General features: G+C 39.2%; 1 protein-coding gene across 5 annotated transcripts in view; it reads left to right on the top strand.

The window, feature by feature from the left end:
• Window positions 1–19,150, top strand: part of LOC119649858 (calcium uniporter protein, mitochondrial) — a 629,226-nt gene extending 610,076 nt beyond the window's left edge. For all 5 annotated transcript variants that reach the window (XM_038052222.1, XM_038052223.1, XM_038052221.1 and 2 more), the window contains 4 exons: window positions 527–632; window positions 10,796–10,897; window positions 10,973–11,176; window positions 16,838–19,150. In XM_038052222.1, the coding sequence (XP_037908150.1) occupies window positions 527–632; window positions 10,796–10,897; window positions 10,973–11,176; window positions 16,838–17,149 (724 nt within the window). In that variant the 3' untranslated portion in view covers window positions 17,150–19,150. The remainder of the gene's footprint in view (window positions 1–526; window positions 633–10,795; window positions 10,898–10,972; window positions 11,177–16,837) is intronic.
• Window positions 19,151–26,881: the final 7,731 nt, after the last annotated feature.

Genomic DNA, 26,881 nt, shown 5'->3' with positions numbered 1-26,881 from the left:
TAACAAAATTGGTAAAGTCGCAGCATTTCAATCTGCCCAGACAATCGCCCAGTACTAAATACGACTGACAACATGTCAAGTCAGTTGTCCTATTGAACGAGGCGTTCCTGATATGACTTAATGATGGCTCATCAAGGATCTAACTCTACAATGTTCGAACCAGAACCAGCCTTTGATGTTAAAATAGCCACTATCAAGTGTGTACTGAATTGAGAATCTAAAAAAAATGTACGCAGCTGAATGGAAAAAAAATTGATTTACTCCCGGCGGACAAAGATCTTTCCGGAAGAACCAAAAGTTCGCTATTTCAGTAGCTTTATTTTCTCTTAAGAAGGATAAGATGAGAACCTACCTACCACCACCGACCCCGTAGAAAATATCGAGGACGTGGTCTTGAGTATATGCATATAGCCTTTGTAAGGAAGAAAAGCAAGCAAGTTCGGCCTCTTCAGATCGCCGACTTCGAAAGTTCAAAATTTTATATAATATTTCCTTGTTTTTATATTTTTCTCTTCTTTCCTTTCAGGCTGCACGTAAATGATAAACACTACCTCGTCACACCACCAGACCGTGAGAGGATAAGCTCTGAAGAGTTAACAAAATTAGGAGATGTTCGAGCTATGGTCGCACAAGTAAGTTATATTTCTTTTTTTCTTCAGTCTTTGTCCCGTTCACAAGCGGGGTCGGCTCGTCTTAATCGATTTCGCCATTATTATCAAATGCTAGATCAAATGCAATCGCGAGGCTTTTAAATCCCCATCCACCGTTATTTCGGCCTTTTGGTCGGTTATCATCGACTGCGATCTTCAGACCAACCTTGGTAAATGAATTCTCATTAGCGTGAATTACGTGACCAAATAATGGAAATAATGGTGGAAGTGGAGGATGAACAAATTTTTCAGTTGAAATCTGCTCGAAATATTTTCGCCATCTATCCGTCGCGGCTCGACGGTGAGTAAGCAAACTGCCGTTCTTCAACAGAAGTGTTCGATGTCCTGTATGCGTTCGTTTCGGCTTTTGGCATGTCGATACAGATCTTTCTCGGCATCTCGAGTGTTTATCATAAAGATTTTTGTAATGGGCTGCTCAGGTGACAGCAAAACTTGTGTTAGAGTCGTTTCTTTCCACGGACTTTCCTTTCAACATCATCATTCCAAACCTGCCTTGGTGACCGCGAGGCTAGCAGAGCCCACTTTGTGGATCGTGTCTTTCATTTGGTTCCACGATTCTTCCACATTCGTAACGGTTAGTAATCGCGTAAGTGATTTCATTTCTTGTTTCTGAGGTGCGATGGTCTCATAGGGAATGGCTTTGCAATCAGTAACGTGGTAAAATGTCGTCATCTTATGAGAATATAGTCGATTTACGTTTTACTATTCCCAATATAAAGTTTAGGAAGATGAGACAATCGTTTGATGAACTATGTAAATAAGTACAAGGTCATGGGTGTCCGCAAAATCAATTATACGCTCTCCACCAGCACCACCAGCACCAGAGCAGTTTATAGCCATTTTGACCGCATTCGCGTTCTATGTCATAGCTTTTGGCACCATACATCGGGTTTTCTGCAGAGCACAGATATCAATACACCTTTTCCGAAGCGCTCTTGCGAGTTCCTCGATCTTTCCAGTTAGGGTGCCAACATTTAGCACACAGATACGTATTTGTTTTGCTCGGACTAACCTACTTACTTTTGTGTTCATCCATGCATCAAGAACCCTTGTCCATTTCCGGACAGGACCGGGGTCCGTCCTGCCGCGTTGACTGAGGTGGACGCCCTAGCATTATTCCGAGGCTCGTTACTTGATCCGCTCATATTGTTTCTAACGACATTGGATGGATTTTCTTGGTTAGCCTATCGCGGGACCTGTCACCAAGAGAGATCAGGTAGGATTTAGCATAGTGTAATAACTCCAACTATACTTTGTTTACTTCTTTCTCCGATATGACGTAAATCCCTTCGACTCCCTTATATCTTTGACTAAACAAAGTATCATGCTATGCAGAGTGATGGAATGGTGTTGAAAAATGCATAAAAAGATAGCTCGTTGTTTTTCATCCTGTTATAAGCAAGTATACATAATCTCAAAATCTCGCTTTGGCGTCCCAGCAGTGATATGTCGTCTTGGGAAAGAAACCACACGGACCTTACTACGCAATTGCCTTACACTGTCTGTATGTACGTACTACTGCTGCATTCCTCTTCTTTTTCTTTAGCCTTTGTCCCGTTCACAATCGGGGTCGGCTCGTCGTGATCGATCGCGCGGTTGTTCTATCAAAGATTTGATCTAGATGCAGTCGTGAGGTTTTTAGATCCCCATCCAGCGTATCAAGCCGCCGTTGTTTCAGCCGGCCATTTGATTGCTTATCATCGACTTCAATGTTCAGACAAATCTTGGTAAGTGAAGTTTCGTTGTCGCGAATTACTTGATCGAAGACGCCTCTCACGCAATTTTTCCACGATCGTTGCAATCACGTATATTCTCATTTCGGATGTGATCAAAGCGTACCACGCAACTAATTCACCGCAACATCTTCGTCTTGATTACCACAAGACGCCGTTCATTGTATTTTACTGTCGGTCAACACTTAGAACCATAAAGAGCGACAGGACGGACGACAATGCGGTAAATTTTAGATTTGACGCGTTCGTTGATACATCTATCACAAAGCACACCAGTTGTGAAACGCACTTCATCCAGGTTTCCATGTTTCATAGGGATCGGTCGACAAAAGTTCGGTTTTATTCTGATTGAATCTGAGACCGTATTGCATGAGGCGATCATGTCATTTTTTGACAAGATAATATTTGCTATTAGACACTAGGAAAATATCTGCATAAAGCACTGTATAGGGCGCAGGGTGTTGGATGTCCCGTGTGACAGTGTCGATAACAAGAACAATGGAAGCTCGCGCTTCGGATATAAAGGTTTTGTTTGTTTTTCTTATGTGAGAAACTTCTACGCACATTTTTCCATCCGTATATAGCTTCAAATCGATCCAATTTCCAAACTACAAGATATGCGTATATATTACGGATAAAGATATTACTTTCACTCACTTTGTTGTGGTATTGACGAATTGATATAGGATGATGAATGAACGCAATTCACAACAAATAGCAAAGTTCCACCATCTATAACTTTGTTAATAATAGTCGGATTTTCTTCAAACTTGACCAAATTGTACCTTATGTCACCCTCTACACAAATACGATTTTGTAGTTCTAGTATGAACTTATGGGAGTTTTCCGGCAAAATTTCTAAAATATGCTTATATACTATTATTAGCTTTATTTGTGCAGATATGGGAACGGGATGTATTTTGAGGCCTAGATTTCGCTGTGATTTTTTTTCAAATTTTTCGGTTAGATAGATTCTAAGAACGAGACCTGTTATACTTTTTGTGGGTCATATTTTCAGCCCTCATCCCCCTACATTTCACCTGATATCAAATATGGGACCAGTTTCGGAAAGTATTAACTGAGCCCTTTCATTTAATACATGACCACATTCTGTGAAAAAAAATTTTCACCCTCCATTCACATGTATGGGACCCCTTACTTTTTTTGGGATAAGGTAGGTCAATGCATTTACGCATGGAGTCTTGGGCTCCCGGTTCGGTGCGTCGTCGGACTACCAACTAAACACTTCCCCATTACTTCGAGCTAGTCCCCGAACCCTTCCACCTTGCGGAGCCTTCAAATCAAGGAATTCCTTTCACCAACGGGGAGGGAGAAGAGGAAAGGAACTGTCAGTTCATGGAGTTCAAGGAGCCCCCCCCCCCCCTATCCGGCTCCTCCACCAATTGAGCTCTATCTTTTTAGCGAGAAGGATCCGAATGCAATGGGCAGCACGTTGTTGTTGAGAGAGATGCCTATGTTTAAATAGAGCTGCTGACGAATCCCATGCAGTCTTCTATAAGTAGAAAAATTGTGATTGGCGTCGACCACAACTCCATTGCAAAACACACAATCCGGAGATCGTGTGTTTCCAATCTTGTGCAGGTAAACCTGAAAACTTCCATGCCCACTTAAAAATTGAATAAGAAAATAGTCAGTCTCACCATGCTTCCGATTCATCCACACACCTAAGTTGCCGATGAACCACGCAATCCATCTGTCTATAGTTTCATATTGCCAAGAGAGCTACCACTCGTCTAGAGTGCATTGCCATTCTTCACAACCAACCATTTCCCTTGGCTCATCTCCCTTACGCTTGTATATCGCTTGACGCTCGTTAGCAAAAAAAGGATCACTCCCGCCATCACCATCACGGCCAGTTCAAAGACAGTGCGGTACGCAGACGCCACTCGCAAAGCTCCCCATCTCTGTACTTGCGCGAAACACGACTCTTCTGGCATGTCGAGTTTAAGTAGACTATCATAGGTAGCGTTCCTAGGCCCTAGGATTGATCCCTATGCTACCCCCAACGTGACCTCCATCCTCCTCTCTAGCGTTTCATAAAGCAGGGAGCGGTTCCTCAGATAGTCCCTCAATATCCGTAAGAGATGGTCCGGCACGTGGAAAGTATTGTCTAATGTGCCTAGAATGTTTTCCATCTTACGGAATTAAAGGCGTTTCTGACGTCAAGCGTTACGAGGAGCATTACTCGTCCAGTTCGGCGGCTATGGGCCTTCGCTCGCCGAACGGCATTCTCGGCTTGCATGACAGCATCAACTGTGGATCTTCCTGCTCTAAAACCAAACTACCGGGGAGATAAATCTCCAGCAGCGCGTATCGCCTCAGCGAGTCTACTTCTGATGGGCTTTTCGAGCACTTTTCCGGCAGTTTCAAGCATATATAGTGGGCGGTATGAAGACGGCAACTCGGGGTCAGCTTTCCCATTGCTCCAACGAGCAGCGAAAGTGCCTCTTTCAGACAAGCGTTGAATGCGCCGAGGAACAGGTCTGGCCAGTGTTGGAATACCAGTTCTTTTATAGAGAAAAGTAGACAGTCCTCCGCGCTCTCCCATACGGGGTTCGCAGGGAATAGTGCCCTTACAATGCGGTCCATCTGCTTGGCCTTAGGTGAAAAGGGTTTGCGCAGAGCACCTACTATTCGGGTTACCAGTTTGTAACCGAGTCCCCACGGGTCCCCATTCACCTCGTCGACCAGATCCTGCCAGCAGCAACTTTGCTCTTGTTTATTGCGCGGAGCCTGTGACACTCCTTCCGAAGCTCTGCGATTTCCACTGTCCACCAATACATAGAAGGTTTGCCACGTCCCGATGCCCCCCTGAGCATGGAGGCTCCGCAAGCCATCGTTATCAAGTTCATAATTGAATTTATGACGGTGTCGGCTGCAGTGCCACCGCCCCCAGGAGTACCCTCCAGCGCAGCCCATTCGTGTTCCAAGAGTTTCGATAAACCTCCCGGTGTTCACTTTCGCAACGTTTCATGCACAGAAAGAGCGCCGGGGTGGCGTACACCGAGACTTTGTGTCCAGCACTTCGAAGGCAACATATTGATGCTCGCTTGCCGAGAAGTCTTCCAGAACTCGCCATCCGTCCACCAGTGATTTCGACGCAAAGGTTTCCTCTGGAATGTTTCCCTCGCAGCCCGGACGCCGGAACGTTGGGGTGGATCAGGTGTTTAGAACCATCAAGCCTGCGTCGAAAGTCCGGCATCGTCTCATTCGGCGTAAGAGAGACACTAAAAAACGTTATCCCTGAACACCGAATCCAGACAAAGCCGTCCCCTCGGCCTTGGGTAAGAACCCTAACGGGGGTGCTTTCCCGAACCCAGATGGCATGGGTATCTTATATATCAGGGTGCCCTGAAGCTGGGTCCTTGTTTTAGTACTGCTCACTCGCTGTTTCTGCCTCTCTTAAGTGTTCTATCAATCTTGTGGTCACCAATCTTTTAGTTTGTCCGTCATAAATATTTGGTACTTCAGAGCAAGGAACCTCATATATTCTCATTTCTGATATTTGTTTTGGATTTTTCTGACATTCCACCTTTGTTTTAAGTTGGAATGGCCTGCTAGATCCAGTGACAAAAGTATAATTTTTTGAAAATGCCACAGTGGAGTAAGTTATACTTATCCGCTTTTTAAGATTTTGTGCGAAACAAAACCTTATTAGAGTCGAAGCGATGTCTGTCTCTCTGTCTGCCTGTCACACCCAATTTACACCCCCATACATGTGAATAAAAGGTGAACATTTTTTGGCCGTCTGGGTAATCAAATGAAAATGCTCAATTAGTCCTCTTTGAAACTGGTCCCATATTTGACATCGGGTGAAACGTAGGGGAGTGAGAGCTCAAAATATGACTCCTAAAAATGGTAGCAGGTCTCGTTCTCAGAACCTATCCAACCGAAAAATCTGGAAAAAATCACAGTGGTGCATCTAGGCCTCAAAATATATCCTGTTCCGGTATATGCACAAATAAAGTTAATAATAGTATATTAGCATATTTTAGAAATTTTACCGGAAACCCCCTTAAGTTCATGCTAGAAGTACAAGCACTTGCATAAGTATAAGACATAAATCTTTAACTATTATTAACAAAGTTATCGAAGATGAAACTTCTACATTTTGCGTGAATTTTGTGTATTCTAAAACGTGTATGACGTCATCATAACATATGAATTCGTCAATACCACAGCAAAGCGAGCTCCAGAGAATGTGAGGTCGCAGATAAAAATTTCGTTCTAAGTATTTAATCATTTATATATCAATATCAATTACTCGATACAGACATGTATGGCTTTATATATATGGTATGTAAATAAAGGCTTGGGATAGTGGCTAATTCAGAAAGATATATGTATTTGTACATTGAACAAGCGGTACTCAATATATGTACTTTATACGTATATATGTATACTTTTATGCACGAAGTAAATCGGAAATAGATGTACGATCAATTTATAGCCATGCATATATACGTATAGTATTCGCGGCTTTAAAGCCACCTATGGTAGCATAGCTAGGGTAACACTGTACACGGCCATGAGGGAATTCGTTATCCCGACGAAATTGATAAGATTGACTAGGCCGACCCTGACCAATGTGCGTGGCCAGATAAAAGCAGCAGGATCACTCTCACTCGAAAGTCTGATCCTGTAAGCTGGGGATTAACAATACACTCAAAATCTTCCCTGCTTGTCGCAAGAAACGATTAAAGGGGATAGAAATTTGGGTGCTAGCAACCTGCAAATTTTGAAACTTTATTACTACCGAAACATCAACAACGCCTCAGACAGGGACTGGCCTCCCGGCTACAAGCTTCGACTATCGAAAGCGGACTATGATTGGTTCCTGGAATGTGCGCACGCTTCTCGACAACGATAGCGGGGTCTTTGCAACACTCACTTTCTCCAACTTGAGCGGGAATTCCAGTGATATAAACTGGACTTTCTGGTTGTAAGCGAAGAAAGATGGTGGAATTCTGAAGAGTAATCTTCTCCATCTTGTGGCAATGTGCTTTTGTACTGGGGAAACCCAAGTGGTAGCAGAGGCGAATCCGTTGTCGGATTACTTTTTCGGCTACCGCAAGGCGCACCCTCTTCCCCTGGGAGCCGATTTCTGACAGACTTCTAACTGCAAGATTCGTGTCCAGGTTAAGGAGCATCACAATTGCACAATGCTACGCACTAACGAAGACTTCCGATATGGTGGAGAAGGATGCTTTCTATGAGTAATTAAACGAAGTTCAAGGGAGGCTACCTAAAGGTTACATTGTGATCGTAATAGATGATCTGAATGTCAAGGTAGGATCTGACAACACCTTGCTCGGACACGCCGTAATGACCGCAATGGGAATGGTGGGTGCTTCGTGGAATTCTGAAACTTTCACCGCCTCGCCACATTGTTCGAGCACAAAGCCATAAATTGACGTCGTACGAGCAATCAGATCCACCACTTCGCAATCATCAGTATTTGTCCTCTGGATATGCGTAACACTCTTGTTAAAAGTCCCTGACATCGGCCTCGAACGGGATCACCATCTGATGGTCGCTTACGTTAGTTTGCGTGTTGCGCACGCCACTTCTCGTATGGTTGGAGAGTTGTGATCCCCAAAGTTCAACATCTTCCGCTTGTATGACCCAGCAACTATGGGAGAGCTATCTTGTCGATCGGACGACAGATATACCAAGTAATCCACCTACGAACATCGATGAGCATTGGGCCGCCATATAAAGTGCTCTCCTTTTTCGGGTGCCACACGGGTCGTCCCGTTGAATGGCCATGTCCCGAAGGGGCCTAAGATCCGACTGACTGCGAAACCGTGAAAGTGGATCGATGAATAAAAAGGGTTGAAGGCTCTGCTGACAACTGCGAGTAATGGCGGGCGTGCCGCACACGAACTCCGATATCGAGTGAGATCCCGGAAAGTTCAGCATAGTGTACCCCGTGACAAGGGAGAATTTGCTATTGCCCTGGAAGCGGAAGATGCTGCAAATCTCAATGATTTCAGAAAGGTATACCGCATCACGAAAGAGCTTGCATATGATCGCAAATCTTTCGATGATCCTGTGAAAGACGTCAGAGATGGAAAGATCACTTCACCATGGTTAATAACCGTATCACATCCGGTGGAGTTTCTCCCCTTGTGAATGAAATGAGTAGTCACATTAACATGCGGATACGGACTAATCCTCCAAGCAGAGAAGAAATCATTGTCTCCAACAATGCACTCAAATGGAGTAAAGCCGCTAGGTTTGACGGTCTCCCTGCGGAGTTGTTTTCCGCTACACCTACAGAGTCTGCAGACCTGCTGCTTTCACTCATATTGAAATCTTGGGAATCTGAGACCTTTCCAAGATAGTGGAAGACCTGGATTACCGTCAAGCTCGCACAGAAGGGCAACCATTTTGAGTGTCACAATTAGAGGGGTATCTGCGTGCTCCCTGCTGTCAGTGTGACAATTAGAGGGGTACCTGCCTGCTCCCTGTCGTCGCAAAAATAATAACTAAAATAATCCTGGAACGCATCAAAGAGCATCTTAAAAGCTTGATCGACAGAGTGCAGGCTGATTTCCGCTCGGGATCCATCTGCATTGGCCACATCAACACCTTACGCATCATTTTGGAATAGTGCGCAGAATTTAGATCTTCGCTGCATCTGCTCTTCATCAATTTCGAGAAAGCTTTCGATAGCGTGAATAAGGAGTGTATCTGGAATGCTCTACGCAAAAGAGCATTCTGAGGTAAAATCTCGAAGGATTTGAGGTCGAAAGCGGAGTCGCCAGGGTTGTATTCTGTCATCATCATCATCAACGGCGCAACAACCGGTATCCGGTGTAGGCCTGCCTTAATAAGGAACTCCAGACATCCCGGTTTTGCGCCGAGGTCCACCAATTCGATATCCCTAAAAGCTGTCTGGCGTCCTGACCTACGCCATCGCTCCATCTTAGGCAGGGTCTGCCTCGTCTTCTTTTTCTACCATAGATATTCCCCTTATAGACTTTCCTGGCTGGATCATCCTCATCCATACGCATTAAGTGACCTGCCCACCGTAACCTATTGAGCCGCAGTTTTTATAAGCTGAAATAGGCTATTTTGGCAGTCAAGAACCGTGCGCGGATTTAATCATCGTAGCTGTTATCGGTTGTGACTTTTTACCCTAGATAGGAGAAATTATCAACGGTCTCAAAGTTTTATTCTCCTATCTTCATCCTCCCCTTCCAGTGCGGTTTGAAGTTGTTGGTTAGTTGGTTTTCGGTGCTGACGTTGCCACCATATACTTTGTCCTGCCTTCATTGATGTGCAGCCCAAAATCTCGCGCCGCCTGCTCGATCTGGATGAAGGTAGTTTCTACGTACGTGTCGATATCGTCAGCATATGCCAGTAGTTGGGTGGAGTTAAAGAGGATCGTACCTCTTGCATTTACCTCAACATCACGGATCACTTTCTCGAGGGCCAGATTAAAGATTACGCATGATAGGGCATCCCCTTGTCGTAGACCGTTGTTGATGTCGAATGGTCTTGAGAGTGATCTTGCTGCTTTTATCTGGCCTCGCAAATTGGTCAGGGTCAGCCTAGTCAGTCTTATCAGTTTCATCGGGATATCGAATTCTCTCATGGCTGTGTACACTTTTACCCTGGCTGTGCTGTCATAGGCGACTTTAAAGTCGATGAAAAGATGGTGCAACTAATGTCCATATTCCAACGAGTGGGTCGCCCAAGGGCACTTGGCGCAGAACAGTAGAGAGGGAGTGCGAGCGTCTCGGGGAGTCGTGGGGGGAGCTGCAGTGCATTTCAGGTAACAGCGCACACGCACACGTAATTCACAATACCCGTTTAAATTATCACAATTCAAAATACCCGTTTAAATTATCCGTATCACTGGACTGCATACCGCTAAACGAAAACCCGTTCTATAACTTTTAAAAAACGTTCATTTCACACTTAATTATACAACATTGTGCTCAACTAATTATAGAACGACAGGTACAATTCGAGGCGTATTTATAACCGGCGCGTTATGTTCTAACTCAAGAACTAAACTAACTCCGAAGGTGGACCTCCGCTCCTTTAATACCCGGCGGAACATTCCAGAAAGGCATGCGAACAGTTTGCCAGAAAGCTACTGTTCTTCTTTGACTGGATTTCCTTACTGACATAAGAGTCACCTGTTATCAATCTTCCCAACTAAATATTCGCCCTAGTATTATAGTATTATAGACGTTTGGTATTTTGGCTAATTTTCATTAATACGATCTAGATTGACGTCACCCCTACTTTGCCCAAATGATTCTCGTCCCAACATGCAGATATCTAAAATTCTGTAGGAGTAGTATAAACAATAACGCAATTTATAATATGTATTTATTTTCCTCGTATTTCTAGCTCTACGAAGCCTTGCATGTGGGCGAGTATCATGTGAAAAAGGAAAAGGAACTAATCGAACGTTTAGAGGAGCTGAAGTACCAACTAACACCTTTAGAAGAGGTAAATATTTTCACTCACACAATTATAATACTTATCTTTTGTGAACTTAGTAATTATGGAACTTTTTCTTTTTAGAAAAAACAAGAATTGGACGCTCAGGCTGTGAGAAAAGCTAATATGATGACGTGGTTAGGTCTAGGTTTAATGTCTGTTCAGTTTGGAATCTTAGCACGTCTAACATGGTGGGAGTACTCATGGGATATCATGGAACCTGTAACTTATTTCGTAACTTATGGAACAGCTATGGCAGCATATGCCTACTTCTGTGTGACTAGACAGGTAAATCAGTGAGATCCTTTATCATTAGCTGCTAAATTATTAAAATTTATTTTAAAGCGAATAGAAATGTGAACGTTTTCCTTTCTTTAGCTGGAGTAATATCCAGTTCCTTATTGCTAGGTTTTGTTTTCTCTTCGTGTAGTGGCCCAAAAACCTCGCTCGCCTTTTCTAAAAGAGTTTTAATATGAATATACCTATTATATATAAATAAAGAATAAAGAACATAAATTAGATGATATAGTTTGAAGTGATCTATTTACAAAACCATCCCGCGCCGACATCATTTCTTGCTGTTAGAAACGACATGCTCATGACGCTCTCAAATATTGAAGTCGTCCCAGCAGAAAAGGTCTGTTATTAACTGGGAAAGGTTATTATTAAAGAAGCAGGGATATATGCTGGAAGTGATGGAAGTTCATTATCTCAGAGGTACAAAATTTCAATTGATAAACGCCGGATATTCTCGCACAGCTTTCCATGTATCTTCTCCAGCTGATTTCAATACAAATTTGATCATTTCAAAATTCCATCAGACTGAAAAAAAGCAACCTTGAGGACAATTCTGATTTTACTACTGGCTCCGTCACTAGCCTATTTATTTGTCAGGGTTAATGAGGCAAATCCACTTCCCACTGCAATTGTCAAATGAAATATTCGAACTCGTCATTAAACCTGGAACGAACTTATCTATGAAGCTGAACAGACACGGGCAGAGTACAAAAAAAGTAACCGAGTAATTAAAATTTTAGCCACGCTACGACCTTGCTGAAGGAAATGACGTTTAAACTGAAATAGTCATTCAAATTCATGCGATTTGTTGAGAAAGAATTTGATTGAAGACCTGTAGTTTTAATGAATTAGGATACGATTTGTTCAAAATTTGCTCTTCTATTGTCCAGCATCCCCATCTTCCAATTTTTGAAAAAGACTGACTGACAGATTGCTGGAGTGGCGATGAGCAGTTCCGCGGGGAAACTGTCAAGCATGGCAGCTTTACTCTGTGTATTCCGTTTCTATTTTAAAGAGCAGTTTGTTCCCGCAAGTTATGATGTGAAGTGTCCGGATAGCTGAGTGGTTAGAGCGCAAGGCTGTCGTACGGAAAGTCGCCGTTCAAATTTCACTGGTGGCAGTGGAATTTGTATCGTGATTTGACGTCGGACACCAGTCGACTCAGCTGTGAATGAGTACCTGCGTCAAATCAGGGTAATAATCTCGGGCGAGCGCAATGCTGACCACATTGCCTCCTAGTGTACCGTTACGGTCTTGAATGAAGTGCTCTAACACACTTTAAGACCCTGATCCAACATGGATTGTTCTGCCAACGATTATTATTATTATTATTAAGTTATGATGACTTTCCATTCAATGCACGAGAGCTGGAACCTCACCGAATGTTACACCTTTGAGAATTTAGTTTCTTCCATCCCGGTATCGGAACTCGAACGCATCTGGCTCTAGATCACTCACATCGATTAACAGACCATTCAAACACTTACACACATAGGCCCACTTCCATGATTTTGCAGTAAAACAGATCTTGTGCCGTCCTTTGTGGACTTGACCGACGACCTAAATAACGCCCGAAAAAAAGAGTATTTTAAACGGCGGTCCAATGTTGTGTGGAACAAAACCTTATTAAAATTAATTCAATGCCTGTCTGTTGCACCCGATTTACTCGGAAACGGCTGAATCAATTTTCATGAAATTTGGTAAGGAGGTGTGGTCTGTGGATCCCTTTACATATAGCAAGTATTTTTTTACAGAATATAGTTTTGTGGGGTATAAAATGAAAGGGCTCGTACTTAACGAAACTGATCTTATATCTGATATTGGGTAAAATAGAGGGGAGTAAAGACTCAAAATGTGCACTACAAAAAGTATAACGGGTCTCCTTCTAAGAACCCATCCAGCCAAAAAATATGAAAAAAATTCACAATGGTGCATCTACACGAAATCTAGGCCCCAAAGCACATCCCATTCCGATATCTTGTCGAATGAAGTTAGTAGAAATTTACCCGAAAATTATCCCCTCAAATTCAACCTAGAAGTACAAGATGGGACCCTAGTGTAAGGGATAATATAAGGCATGACTTTGGGAAGTTTAAATCAATTCCAACCAGCATTGACAAAGTTAAAGTTGGTCAAAGTTTGGGGACATTTTAGTTTTGCTTTTTAGCTTTTTTTAGTTATTTGTATATGAGTATGAATTGCTCGAGACAGATATTTGCATGTATGAATGTGCTAATTAAGCTTGCGGGTAGTGTTCAATAGAAAGATAGAAAAATAGAAATGGGAAACGTTTGTTTATTTAGGATTAGCCCGATATTTATGTCTTTGATATGTATGTACACATATGTATACCTGGTGTTTAACAATTCATGAGGAAATATTTTACATTTTTACTTAATGTCAACGAATCCTAGCTCGGGCCATAATGACGAATATAGTGATTATTTTGTTAAAAAATATTAAAATCCATACAGTAGTTCCTGAGAAAAATAAAGAGAAGTTTGAGAAAACGTGTTTATAAATCCGTTTAAAGTTTCAGAATATGTTTGCGACCATTCGGAATATAAGTTTAAAGTTTAAATATAGTTTTCTAAAGGCAAGTCTAGAGAATAAAACAAAAAAAAGAATCAAGCAAATCGAATAATAAATGGTCGAACAATTTCAAAAGGTATCCTGGAAATATGGTGCCTCAGATACAATTTATATGAAAAATACACTGTTTTGTTTCCTTGTTAGTTAGTTTCCTTTTTGAAATTTCCTGACTTGACATCGCAAAAAAGATTTTCAAAAAAAAAACGCGTTTTCAACTTAAAATTTGGAGGGATGATTCTAGGGATTATATATTATCAAATTAGCAAATAAAAAAGTGAAAAAAAAATAAATACTGATTGCAGAAAGTCCTCCCAAGCATTCCGCTCGACTGCACTTTCTTTCCACAATGGAACATTAACCATAGAACAATTGAAAATTCCATTCCATGTTTCATTGTTTGTTTTTTTTAGTCCGCAATCCCACAGGGCAATATTTATGGTAGAAAAAGAAGACGAGGCAGACCCTGCCTGAGATGGAGTAATGGCGTAGGTCAGGACGCCAGGCGGCTTTTAGGAATATTAAATTGGTGGACTTCGGCGCAAAACTGGGATAGCTGGAGTTCCTTATTAAGGCAGGCCTAGACCGGATACCGGTTGTTGCGCCGTTGATGATGACGAATCCCACTTTTTTAGTTCTGGGAAAAAAAAACAGAAAAAGGACAATAAACCAAGTTGATGAGAAAACCTTCCACTAACCCATCCAGACATCTAAGAGCTAAAGGACATGTAAAATTTTGGGTAATGATGCGTAAGGGACTGAAATGTCCAAAATAATTCCTCGCATTCCTGAGCCTGGCTAGCACAGAGGCGTGTAAACGGTGTTGACAAGACACTTTAGTGGAGGTGCACTATTTGTATTTCACGGACAATTTTGCCATCTTTTAAGATTTTTAAGAACGATCTGGCCTCTTAATCGACTTCGATCAACTCCATCGCTCAATCGCTTTAAAATTTACGATTTCTCGACACGACCCCGGCCAAAAACAAGCCTATCTTCAGACCTATTTTTCTTATAGAAATGTTATGTTTTCAATATTTTAAATAATGTGGTCTAATAATAATAATAATCGTTGGTCCAACAATCCAATTGGCTCAGGGCCTTGAAGTGTGTTAGAACACTTCATTCAAGATCGTAACGGTACACTACAGGATTACAGTACTCTGTAGGAGAAAATATGGTCAGCATTGCGCTCGCCCGAGGTTATTATCCTGATTGAACTCAGGTACTTATTCATAGCTGAGATAGTGAGCCGACGTCAAATCCCGATACAAATTCCACTGCCACCAGTGAGATTTGAACCACGACCTTCCGTACGACAGCCTTGTGCTCTAACCACTCACCTACCCGGACATGCGAACAAACAACAAAGACTTCCCAATCGGAATACCAAAACCGTGCGCAACCCAGCATCCTCAATTTTTATCTGAAAAAATAAAAAAACACAATTTATTAGAAATATATCTAGTTTTTAGTTTAATAAGACATTCAAAATTCCTTCAAATTTTTAAGGTTTAAACAAAAATTTTAGATAAAAATCCCCACTTTTATTCTGTACAGAAATATTTACTTTTAATGATGTATTGAACTTTTAAGATTTTGTGTGAAACAAAATCCTTTTAGAATCAATTGAAAGTATGTCTGTTTGTCTGTCATACCCGATTTATTCATTAACAGGTCTCATTCTATCCGATCGGCAAATCTGAAGTAATTCACAATGGTGCACCTATACAAAATCTAGGCTTCGAAGTACATCCCATTCCCGTACCTGCCCAAGGAAAATAATTGTGTATAAAAGGTGTGGGTATAATTTTACCAGAATCAAAAATGTAGTTTTTGAGTTATCTTACCACACCCATTTAAAAGATACTGTTTGATGGAAACGCATTTACGTAGTAAAACTTGGTATATACCTGTGCACTTATTGTATGCATAGATGTATCATCATCAACGGCACAACAACCGTTATCCGGTCTAGCCTACCTTAATCAGGAACTCCAAACATCCCGTTTTTGCGCCGAGCTCCACCAATTCGATATCCCTAAAAACTGTCTGGCGTGCTAGCCTACGCCATCGCTCTATCTCTTCTTTTCTACCATAGATATTGCCCTTGTATATAATTTAAAGGGGATGGGGGTTCATACATGCAAAAGGGGGTTGTAATTTTGTTTTCACCGAATATAGTCATGATAGATATCAAATGAAGGGTCTCGATTAATAATTTCCGAACCCAGTATTAGTTTTCATATTTGTTGTGAAGGCGGGGACTGCGGGGGTCGAACTGGTTTATTTCTTTAACGGACGCGTTCTCAGGAACTACCCAACCGAAAAATCTGCCAAAAATCATGAAGCTGCCTCTATACGTTGTCCAGGCCCCAAAATATTCTCCATATCGATATCTACTGTAATTAAAAATTTGCAGTAACATACATTGTAATCTGAAGCATAGTGTTTCCTGTTCACTCCATGGTGGATTATAGGGCATCGACACAGTCTGATTGTGCTTCAGTGTCACTATCATCACACTTAACGCTGTGCAAGTGAAAAGCTCACAGCAGCGTGAAAAACATAAGACGACCACAGACACCAACGATGACTGGGATCAAGCATGGTATCCCGAAGTTTGATCAAAATCGTACTAAGGAAAAACAAATACAGTTGCCGAAACATGTCTTTTCCGTTTAAATTTACTGCAATCCAAAATACTAAATCTCAAAATCAAATATCAATATCAGTTTGACATACTGAATATACGTATATATTACGGGCTGTGTACAAATGAGATATTTCTGCACTCAAATATACTTTTATAAGAAACAAACAAAACCTTTCATACCTGAAACATCTGACTTCCGGTTTCCGAAGATGTTTGATTGTTAGGCCGAATTTGGGGGCACTTGTTTTTATTGAAAACTATGATAAATACACTACTAATCTTCATAATTCTCCCAAGCAAACAATGAAAAATTTAAAATATACATCTATAATTTGTTTTATTTGTAAGATAGTGATAAATTATTTTTGAAGTTCAAACTATAACGAAACAATATGTTCTGATTCTAGGAATATAATTATAATTCTGTGCGCGACCGTCAATATCTGATGACAATACACAAGCGTGCCAAGAAGAAGGGCTTTGATCTAGAAACATATAACAACTTGAAGCGTCAGCAAGCAGAAACTGAATACGATCTGAACCGGTTGCGAGATCCCCTGAATTTACAATTGCCGACGGGATGGAACACTAGCAATTCATCGTTATCGTCAACATCAATTTCTTCAGAAGATGACAATAAGAGTACCATGAGTAGTAGTAAAAGTAAATTGAATAAATTGATTAGTGCAGCTACGAAAAAGTTAAAAAAGGAGAAATAAATGATCTCAACTAAGACTACAGACTAGTTCCTTTATATCGTCTTACTACTATTTGCCTATTAGCAAGCCTTTGTCTTTGAAAATATTGTTGTCGTTATTTTTACGCAAGCTGTTGCGTCATTTGTTAAAACTAGTATTTCTTTTGTATCTTACCTTTTTTCCTATATAAATTAATTTGAAATGGTTAACTAGACACGCAACACTATTTACCCGCGATGCGATGGATTTAACCGTTAACAGTGGATTTCAAAATACCATTATTAAAAAAGTAGCTCCATTCAGAATTATAAAAATCAACGAAAGTCCTCAATCCGCCCGCATCAGCGTTGTAGCTTCTGTTATATTAGAAAAGGATTGTTAATTTTTGAAATCTATTTAGAAAAAATCGTGAAGATGTTATTTTATGCTTCGAATAATAGTTTGAGAGTATATTTATTTACTAGCAGAGTTTCGCTTTCGAATAATTTTGCCGAATCAGTCAACTTGCCTTGTTTGATTCTTTGCAGCCAAGTGCATATAGGAATGCAGTGAAGCAGATATGAAAACAGCAGTTGTTTTATAAAAAAGCCTCTTATGAGTATTATTATATTTTTATATGCGGAGAATGCCCAGCCGGAAAAATTGAGAACTCATCAAGAATCATACAACCATCATCCAATAAACCTTCTCAGATATTTCTCCAAACTGACATTTCTTAAATTAACCTTTCTATTCATTGTACGCAGCATCTCTGAAGAAGGATAGAAAACCTCTCAACTTTTTCTACATATGATTTCCTCTTGCAATTTGATTTTATGGTGTATGATGTATAGTCATGCATGAGCCGCTTGAGATTAGATACAAATTCATGAAGAAAGTAAACATAAACCTCCTTTCATATATAAACACTGCTTCATTGGATGGTGGATAACTTATCAGTAAAACGAGGGAATGCGACATTATCATATGCTTGAAAATGGAAGATCAAATTAAGACTGACCAAGTAGTACTGGTTGTATGAATATGTTATTCAGTAAAAAATAATTCCTGCAACCGAATGATAAATACATTTGTACTACGGATCAATATCTATTAATGATTATCAAGTGACCATTCGGAGCATTTAAGAAAAAAAAAGTAAAAACATCGATATAGTTTAAGGCCGAGTTACTTTTAGTAAAATTAGCAAAAAATGAATGTTAAGCCCTAACAACAGAACCTTGAAAACAAACCAAAACGCATGTTTCATTCATAAACAAAAAGCAAACTTTAGCCTAATTGTACACAAATATAGAAATTAAAAACATTTTATACAAAAATCTTGCATAAATTCAAATGTAGTTGTTGTTACATTTTGACAATCCTTTCAATCTAATTTGGAACAAATAAAAGTTAATTTATGTAAATAGTATTAATATTAAAGGAAATGAAATTCCGAAATATCTAAGTCTGACAAACGCGATATATGGTCATTAAATGCTGGGAATTGAATTTTACTTATCGTAAAAAACGATTGTAAATAAATTTCCCACTTTCTTATATATCATGTCGAAACTTAGATAGTTCAGAATTTCAAAATTTATTTGGCAAATGAGAGCAGCATTGCCTTCTCTTCTTTAAAACGATTGTGCCAAGTTTTCCGATACGCATAAATTTACCTCTTTGTACAGATTATTATCGACTAAGTACGCATTTTTCCTTTAAATCAAAACTTCCCAAATATATTTTCTACTGTTGGACAGTTTACTTATGTAGTGAATGAAAGTGGATACGCCAAAGTTGAGCATACGAATAGTTTTCGCAAATACGTGTTATTCGCACAACACACTTAGAACAGAAATTGTTGAATACGTAAATACATATAACCAAATGGATAATCAGAACATAGTACTTAGCAACAATTACTTTTGGAGATAATTTTCCTCGTTTTCCCGCTTTTATAATTTCTTCAATACTATTGCTTTTAGGAATGTTATATACTTTATGCTTTCAATCGAATTCAAATAAACTCATTTGAAATTATTTACTTTTTTTTCAATTATCTACACTGCTACATATTAACACATTCAATAATTATCTGTTGTCATTTTCATCCCAAGATTATTAGTTTAGAAGATACTTTAGTATTCTGCCATCATGTCTGCTATAATTTTGCATCATCATTTGAATTTAACTTTCCAAAAGGCATGACGACTCAAGCAGGCTGATTCTCCTTAAAAGTCCTGAAGCAATATTGAGAATTCCCCAAAAATATCGGTCCTTATCTCAGGGGAAATGGAGTGTTAAAAATGTCAAAATATCTAATGCACCTCCCATTTTTCGAAGTTACATTTGCATAGTCGGAAAGAGTTGAGAACAGTGGGTCTTAGAGGGAAGGTTACCGTGAACCGCATAAAGTCAGAATACTTTCATTGCCGTCGACTGTGTTGAAAAACGTAGAATATTGCAAAGTTTTCCGATTAGGAAAAGGAGAACAAAACGGAGTTACAACAAACCTTTAAATTAATTTGTCCCATTTCTTTAAGGACACATTAGCTGTTGAACATGTAGAAAATTCTACAAGGTAAGTGAAAAAATTCTAAAATTCTGAGAGGAGAAATATTGTAATTGTATATTGTATAAAACGTGACTTTTCAGTAGAAGCTATTTTCAAAAAACTCGATTTAGAAAAATGTTCACAAATAATCAATTTCAAAAAAAAAATTATTTGATAGTCAAATTTAAAAATATTTTTTAAGTCAAAAATGATTAACGTTCCCTTAAAATATTTTTTTAAGAGGTCGAAACCTTCAAGGGTTCACAAATTCCTCCCCAACGGCCAACACATCTGTCTGCACCTGACATTTAACTTATATTTTTTTTAGAATGTGTCTTTTCCAGCTAAACTTAACATCGCATATCATGCGAATACTTAAATATTCAACTTCTTTCAAGGAAATTTTAACTTGACTCATTGTTTTGTTAGTGAAGTTATTGCTAATTTGGTTTCATTTGGTTTAATTATTCATTCCCTGGTATTATAAAATGCGCTCAATAGCTTTTTGTAGCTTTTTGTAGTCTTCTTGTGATAAGGATAACAATGTCATTCGCAAATGTCGACATTTTGGCCTCATCACAATTTTCCCGGGAAACCCCTATGCAGTTTGTATAGCATCCTTGATGTCACACCTTATCGAAAACCTGGGCGATACGGACAAAAATTGCCGGGCGTACCTACTCTTTTCCATTGCATTTGCAATCAGATTCATAATTCTAGGCACCTGTTGAAAGGTAGAATGATGTTCACGGATACCAAACTAGTGAGCTGGTGTAAAATGTCGATCCTCAATGATTTGCTTAAGTCTCTTTAACAGAAGGCTTTCAAATAAGTTCGTAGTTTTGAAGAGTAATACTTTTGCCCGATACGACTGGATTCCTACATTGATTATTTGTAACAACTTGATTGGTTTCTTTTCTGGAAATTCTTTTAGTAGTATTATTAGAAAAAATATTCGTTTTAATTTATATCCTCAGCTCACTTTACTTTTTTACACGTCGTATAGGTAGCTTTTCGGACTGGTGCTTGTAGGTGCTTGTGTATCTTCAGGCTAGAAGGTACTTTCCATATACATTTCAAAGAGATTTGCTTTATCCTTTGGAGAACGAACCGATTTCCCATTTTCCCGTTTTGTACAATAGGCGCGATTTGTTGTCTAGATCTTTTTAGGTCTTTTGCAGTCTTTCATAGCGAGTAGCTTGTGCCTTTATCCTATCAGATTCAGAATGTATCAATCGAAGGACTCATTCTTATAATTATCAATTAAGGCCTTTAACAAGAATTTAAGGATTTTTTTTCGTGATGGATTTTCCTGTTTGCATGTTTATGTAGTTCTCTGCAGCACACTATATTTCTAATTTACCCCGTAATGAGCAGACGTGCTTTGCCAAGGTGCCTCTTGTATTTGCATTGTATATTGTAGAATTTTTCCTCGACTCGATCAGCAATGTTAATTGGGTCATTTTATCAAAAGTTTAGCCTAGGAGGATAATCTTTTCTCCTGACTTTTTCACTGATCAGCATCATAACAGGCGAGTGGTCGTACATTATGTTTTCAGTGTTGTATTCTTAAGGGGGTCATCCCGTGTGTCGGATCCACGGAATCGATTTTTTTTGGCATCAATCGTATCTAGATATAGTGTAGGATATGTGGGCAAAGTGATTTTTTGATATTCGGAGTCGTTTGGAAATTACAGTGTCAATCACGTAATTTTGATTTTTGACGATCGCCGTACTAAAGCGCGTATTTATCCGTCCGTATGACATTCGAATGACTTCGTTAAAAGGACAAGAAATGAAGCCAAGGCTGTACATGTGTTTATTGAAAAAACCTAAAGTTTATGAACTAGGTATAGCAGATTAATGATCAGTTAAGATTTTATGGCTAAAAATTACATTCTACTTTTTAATTGCGTTTTTCTCGAAACTGCATATTGAAAATCTGCTGCCACCATAGCTCAAAATCTATCCAACGAAATTCCTTGAAATTTTCACTGTTAATTCAGAACATATTTCTACGGTGCGCAAACTAGGATAATTGCGATTCATTCAGTAGTTTTTTTTTATTCATTAAAGAAGCTTTAAAAACACCAAAATTCACGAAAAAAAGTTTAACAAGGCACCAAAAATTTAATTTTTAATGTTTTTTAATAATCCTAGTTTGCGGACTGTAGTTGAGTCTGCAAGTTAAAATGCCGTTTACTTTTTTTCTTTAAGATGATCACAGCGACCTCTAGCGTGGCAGAAGAAAAACACCTTTTTTGGAGATGGGTGTTTAAATTGCTCTGTATTTCAATAATGAACTATGCTATCGGCCTGGAAAAATTATTATGCATGCTCAAGATATTAATAAATATATGGTGGAAAATTCAAATTTTTAGTTTTATCCAGTTCTTCACAAAAAAAATGTTTTCACAGACTACGGTCATGTGGGGTATCAAATGAAAGGCTTAATTATTGCTTTTCGAAACTGATCTTATTTCTGATATTGGGTGAGACGCAGAGAATGAGGGCTCAAAATGTTTGCCTAGAAAAGTGTAACAGGTCTTGTCCTCAGAACCTATCCAACCGGAAAATCCGGAAAAAAAATCACAGTGGTGCATCTCTAGGAAATCTAGGCCTCAAAATACATCCGGTTCCAATATCTGCACAAATAAAGTTAATAATAATATATTTCCATATTTTAGAAATTTACCCCCAAAACCTGATGCTGCTAAATTTAATGTAGGCAAGATGTATTCCGCGAGGCCTTCTGATTTATAAAATAAAAGACACAGCTTTTCAATATTTTCTTGCTCTTTCTAAATATATTTTAACTTGACCTAATCATAGAGAAAACCAAAATTTCCAAAATGTTGATTTAAAGACACAAATCATGAATCCATATCGCTTATCACAGAATCAATCATGGTGTTGAAAAATTTGCTTCTAACCGGTTTTAACCAGACTGGTTCGCTACCTTTATAATCGAATATCCTTTTCTGTTAGCCTTCCCATTTATTTTTGAAGTCTCTCGGCAAACCATAACTGCTTTTCTCGGTGAACTGAAGTACGTCAGACCAGCATTTTTGGAATCTATTTTGTTGATATTCTTTGATCCGACCGCAAAATGTGCGTAAATGCTCAAGAGCAGCGCCAAATAGACTTCTATAATTTATGACATTAACGCGCATGTCTGGTAAGGGCTTCATAGTAAATTTTAATTTGCCTTTCCCATCGATTGCTGGAAATTGAAAATACCAAATACATTTTCTGAATAAAACCAAAAAATGTTTTCGCAGCCATCCAAGAATTAGCTGCGAAGTGGTGTGAAAAACGCCCTTCGATTTATATTTCATATTCTGGTTTTTACTCCACTATTCACGCCTACCATATGTGGTCCATTGTCTTATCCTTGGCCACGAGAGTCCTGAATATTTAACACATTTTTCCTAGCTCTTCCAGTATTGCATTAGTTAAATATTCCCCAGTCGTCTCTGTACCAGCAAGAAATCCGATAAAGTTTTCATCTGTTATTCCACTTATGTATTGTTTTTTCACATCAATGTGATCAATTCGTTTCGAATACCGTGGCTTAGATAATGGTATGCAAGTTGTTGGTTACTAATACGTCTCATGTATCCACGTAACTTATGAAATTTAGATATGTATCAACTTAAATAAGTCTATGAGGTTACCAGTGTTCCTGGCCCATAGGGGGACATGCCGCCAGGCTCGGCATACCCTACAACTCGCATTGCCGAAGCTACGGAGAAGGAAGGGAAACCCTCATGCACTTTCTCTGCGATTGCCCAACTCTGGCTAGAGCCAAGCTGCGGACACTGGGTAAACCATTCTTTGGGGACCTCAGAGCGATTTCTAGCTGCAGGGTCGGAGAGCTGCTTTCCTTCGTGAATGCTACGGGCTGGCTCTGAAGATCCGAACCGGCTGGACTCTGCTTCCCTGCTCCCATAACAACAGTCACGGTCTTAGGAGTTTGTGACATCAAAACGGCGCACCAAAGCGCTGATTGGGCTCCTCGGAGTGGCGAGTGATACCTACCTACCTACCCTACTAGTGTTCCTAGTGCCTTCGTCTGTTTTGAGAGATTCTCTGCGACCTCTAAATGGCTATGAGAAGCTAAAAAACTTATGTTTCCAGTTCTGGCCGACCGGCCGTCGAGGATTCCTCACTACAGTCACTCATCACCAGAAAATGCTGATAGATTAAATAAAAACGAATTTAGTATAAAATATTTATCGCTCTATGAGGAGTAATTTTTTTTCATCGTATTTGCGGCTATAAGTAACCGTTGATTTCTTTTGCATCGAGGTCCGTGTGTGAAAGTTTTCTCTGCAGGTGTCTTCACTGTGTATTTGAGCTGGCTTCATTTCAGATCTATGCTATCGACTTCAGGGTGTCGGATCAACTTTCAGCGCTCTTGTTACCCGGCATTCATAGCTTATTCTGACAACATAGTGGTTCCTGCCACAATATACTCCATGGAATGACCGTACGTCAAGGATACTAGATGCAGTTGTACCTCAATGAGGGCGTCACCAATCTGGCTGAACGCCGTCCTATCCGGTGACTCGCATGTTCTCTTTTGGATCCCGCAGTAAGGAAAACAAGTGGATGAGATTGTCATGTAAATCAGCTCTTTTGCCATCCTTGCGTTGAATTCGCTAAGTACTATCTTCACGTCGTTCGAGCGCAGTGAATCAAATGTTAACTCAAGACGATTATAGAATTGGGCTTTTACTGAGTCATTTTTGGGTTACGTTGAAGCACATACGTTGATTAGCCAAACGTCAAAACATCAAAATTTAATTTTCAACCAAAGTGCTACAATTCTTTTGACTTTTTCCCGCTTTCGAAAATAGTGTGCGCTCCAGAGTCAAATTCCCGACTGCCTAATAATTTAATTTGTTCGATGAGTGCTCTAAGAGTGCCAGAATCGGCTCATCTGTTTTACGTTATTGCTCAATGGTTACCAAAATGGAGGTGAGAATAGAATTTTGTAGTACGGGTGTATGTGTTAAATCAGCGTTCATTACCCAAGCATTTCTGGTTGATTACAGTACCGAATCTACAAATCCTCCTGAGGCACATACCGCCATTCAACACAAATAGTACATAATTTAATTTAAGCTATTGACAACACTTGTTCTTCTCCTATCATAGATATTGTCCCTACAAACTTTTCGGGCAGGACAACTTTCATCGCTACAAATTAAAGTAATAGCCTGTCCACCGCATTGAACCGGATTTTATTCACAACCAAATCATCGCAATATCGCTTAGAGATTTCTCCAGTTTGAACATCCCGAAATCGTTCATCTTCCTTTTCTTCGGAGGATTCTCGTCCAAAATACATCTAAAAGCTCGCAATTTTGCTTCCTACGAATTCAATTCTCTGAGGAATACATAATGATTGGCAAGGTCACTTCTCATCCGAAGGACAGCTGAATAGGCTCTGCTGACTCCAAGCATCATGTACGGATTTTGTCATCGTAAATGTGATCTGGTTTTATTACAAATTCAACAGTTTACAAATTTTAACCTCCTATCTTTATTAGTATCAATTGACCAGTGCAATTGGTTGTTATTCTTTGTTTTTGGTATAGATAGTGCCATTATTAATGTGAAACTAAATATCTCGCGCTGCCTGCTCGATCTTCTTACATAAGGAAGCACAAATCTTTGAACAGACTTGTTTAAGGCCCGGTTAGAACCTTTCAGAAAAATTATCAGTAGATTTTTCAACACGCTATAATAAAAATAAATTTGACAAAATATGTCTTGTTATGTGTCAAAATATGTAAATTCCAATGTGCTAACGTCTCCCAGCAAAAAAAAAATCCAAACCAATCGCCAGACTGACAGAAAAATGATTTCCCGGTCAGGGAAAAATTCAAATACATTTATTAGACTACATGCAAAATTTTCGGAAGTTGTGTGTGACATGTTTTGTCAAATTTACCTTTTCTAGCGTGTTGAAAAATCGACTGATCATTTTTCTGAAACGCTATAACTCGGGCCTAAGTGTGATCACATTTAGTATTTACCATTTCCCTTCTTAAGGGTCTTCCATCCACTGCTTTCGTTTCCTTCTTTCTATTCCTATAATTAACTGAACTACAAACGTACAAGTTAACTCAGAAGTTTTGTGAGTTTGACAAAGTCTCCAAAACAAATTAGCATTAATAGCATGTATGCGAAATCTAGTATAAATCTTTCGATACCAAACTTTCAACTCGGAGGTACAGGGATTTTTGCAATGTTTGGTTACAGGTTTGAAACTAAACAAAAAAGTTTTGCCTTTCTTTTTTTCATTATACTTCAACATTCGTAATGAACAAATATATTTCTTTGTTGCTTTAGTCGTAAGAACATACGATCTCCAAAAGTTTGTTGTTGCTCAATTATTCCCGATCCCGCATCAATATAGGAAATCAGGATTATTCTTTCCAGGAAATCTCACTATCAACAAATATACATTCAATATAAATATCGTCAAACTCTATTTAGAACAAAATAACATTAGTTAACAAGCCTTCTCAAAATCCCTCCTTATTTAATAGAAATCCTGTTGAAATTATATCATGTACATAGATCTACCTAGAATCGTTTTCCAATTGTGTAAATTAATCTTTATATAAAACAAACGTTCGCGCAAACTTCAAGATTAGAATTGTTTAAATAAAACTTATATAAACTAAATCGATTGAAAAGTTTAAACCAAAGAAATTACCTAGCATAGTTTCCTTCCAAATAGGCTTAATGAATTTATACAATTTATATGTAGAATAACATATTTTTCTTAAATCAGGTGCTTCTTAGCATAGCTTCCTTCGACTGTATATAAATTTCTTATATTACGTGTTGAAATTTCCAATCCAAACACTTTAACTCTTGTGCACTTTGCTTATAAACATTAAGCTACTGAAAACTTTGTGATCACAATCTATTTTAACAAGTGATTTCTAAAATTAAGTATGATATTCGCTGCTAAGCTACAAGAAATCTTTTACACAATATTGAATTGCACGGCAGTTATTTATTTGAGAATGCTATGTTTATTGCGAATAAAGAATATGTACTTTTAAATAAGCCTGCAACAAGAAGAAGATACACAAGAGGTAAAACTCGAAAGTAAAAGTGGGGCCGACCACTCGATTTGTGGTTAAGGCCTCAGTGCATTCTGTGCATCTCTAACATATATGCATGTATTGTGT

This window comes from Hermetia illucens, chromosome 2 (assembly GCF_905115235.1).
Source record: "Hermetia illucens chromosome 2, iHerIll2.2.curated.20191125, whole genome shotgun sequence".
In the NCBI taxonomy this organism is placed as follows: domain Eukaryota; kingdom Metazoa; phylum Arthropoda; class Insecta; order Diptera; family Stratiomyidae; genus Hermetia; species Hermetia illucens.
The sequence above is the reverse complement of the archived record's forward strand: the minus strand, read 5'-3'. Positions and strand labels throughout refer to the sequence as shown.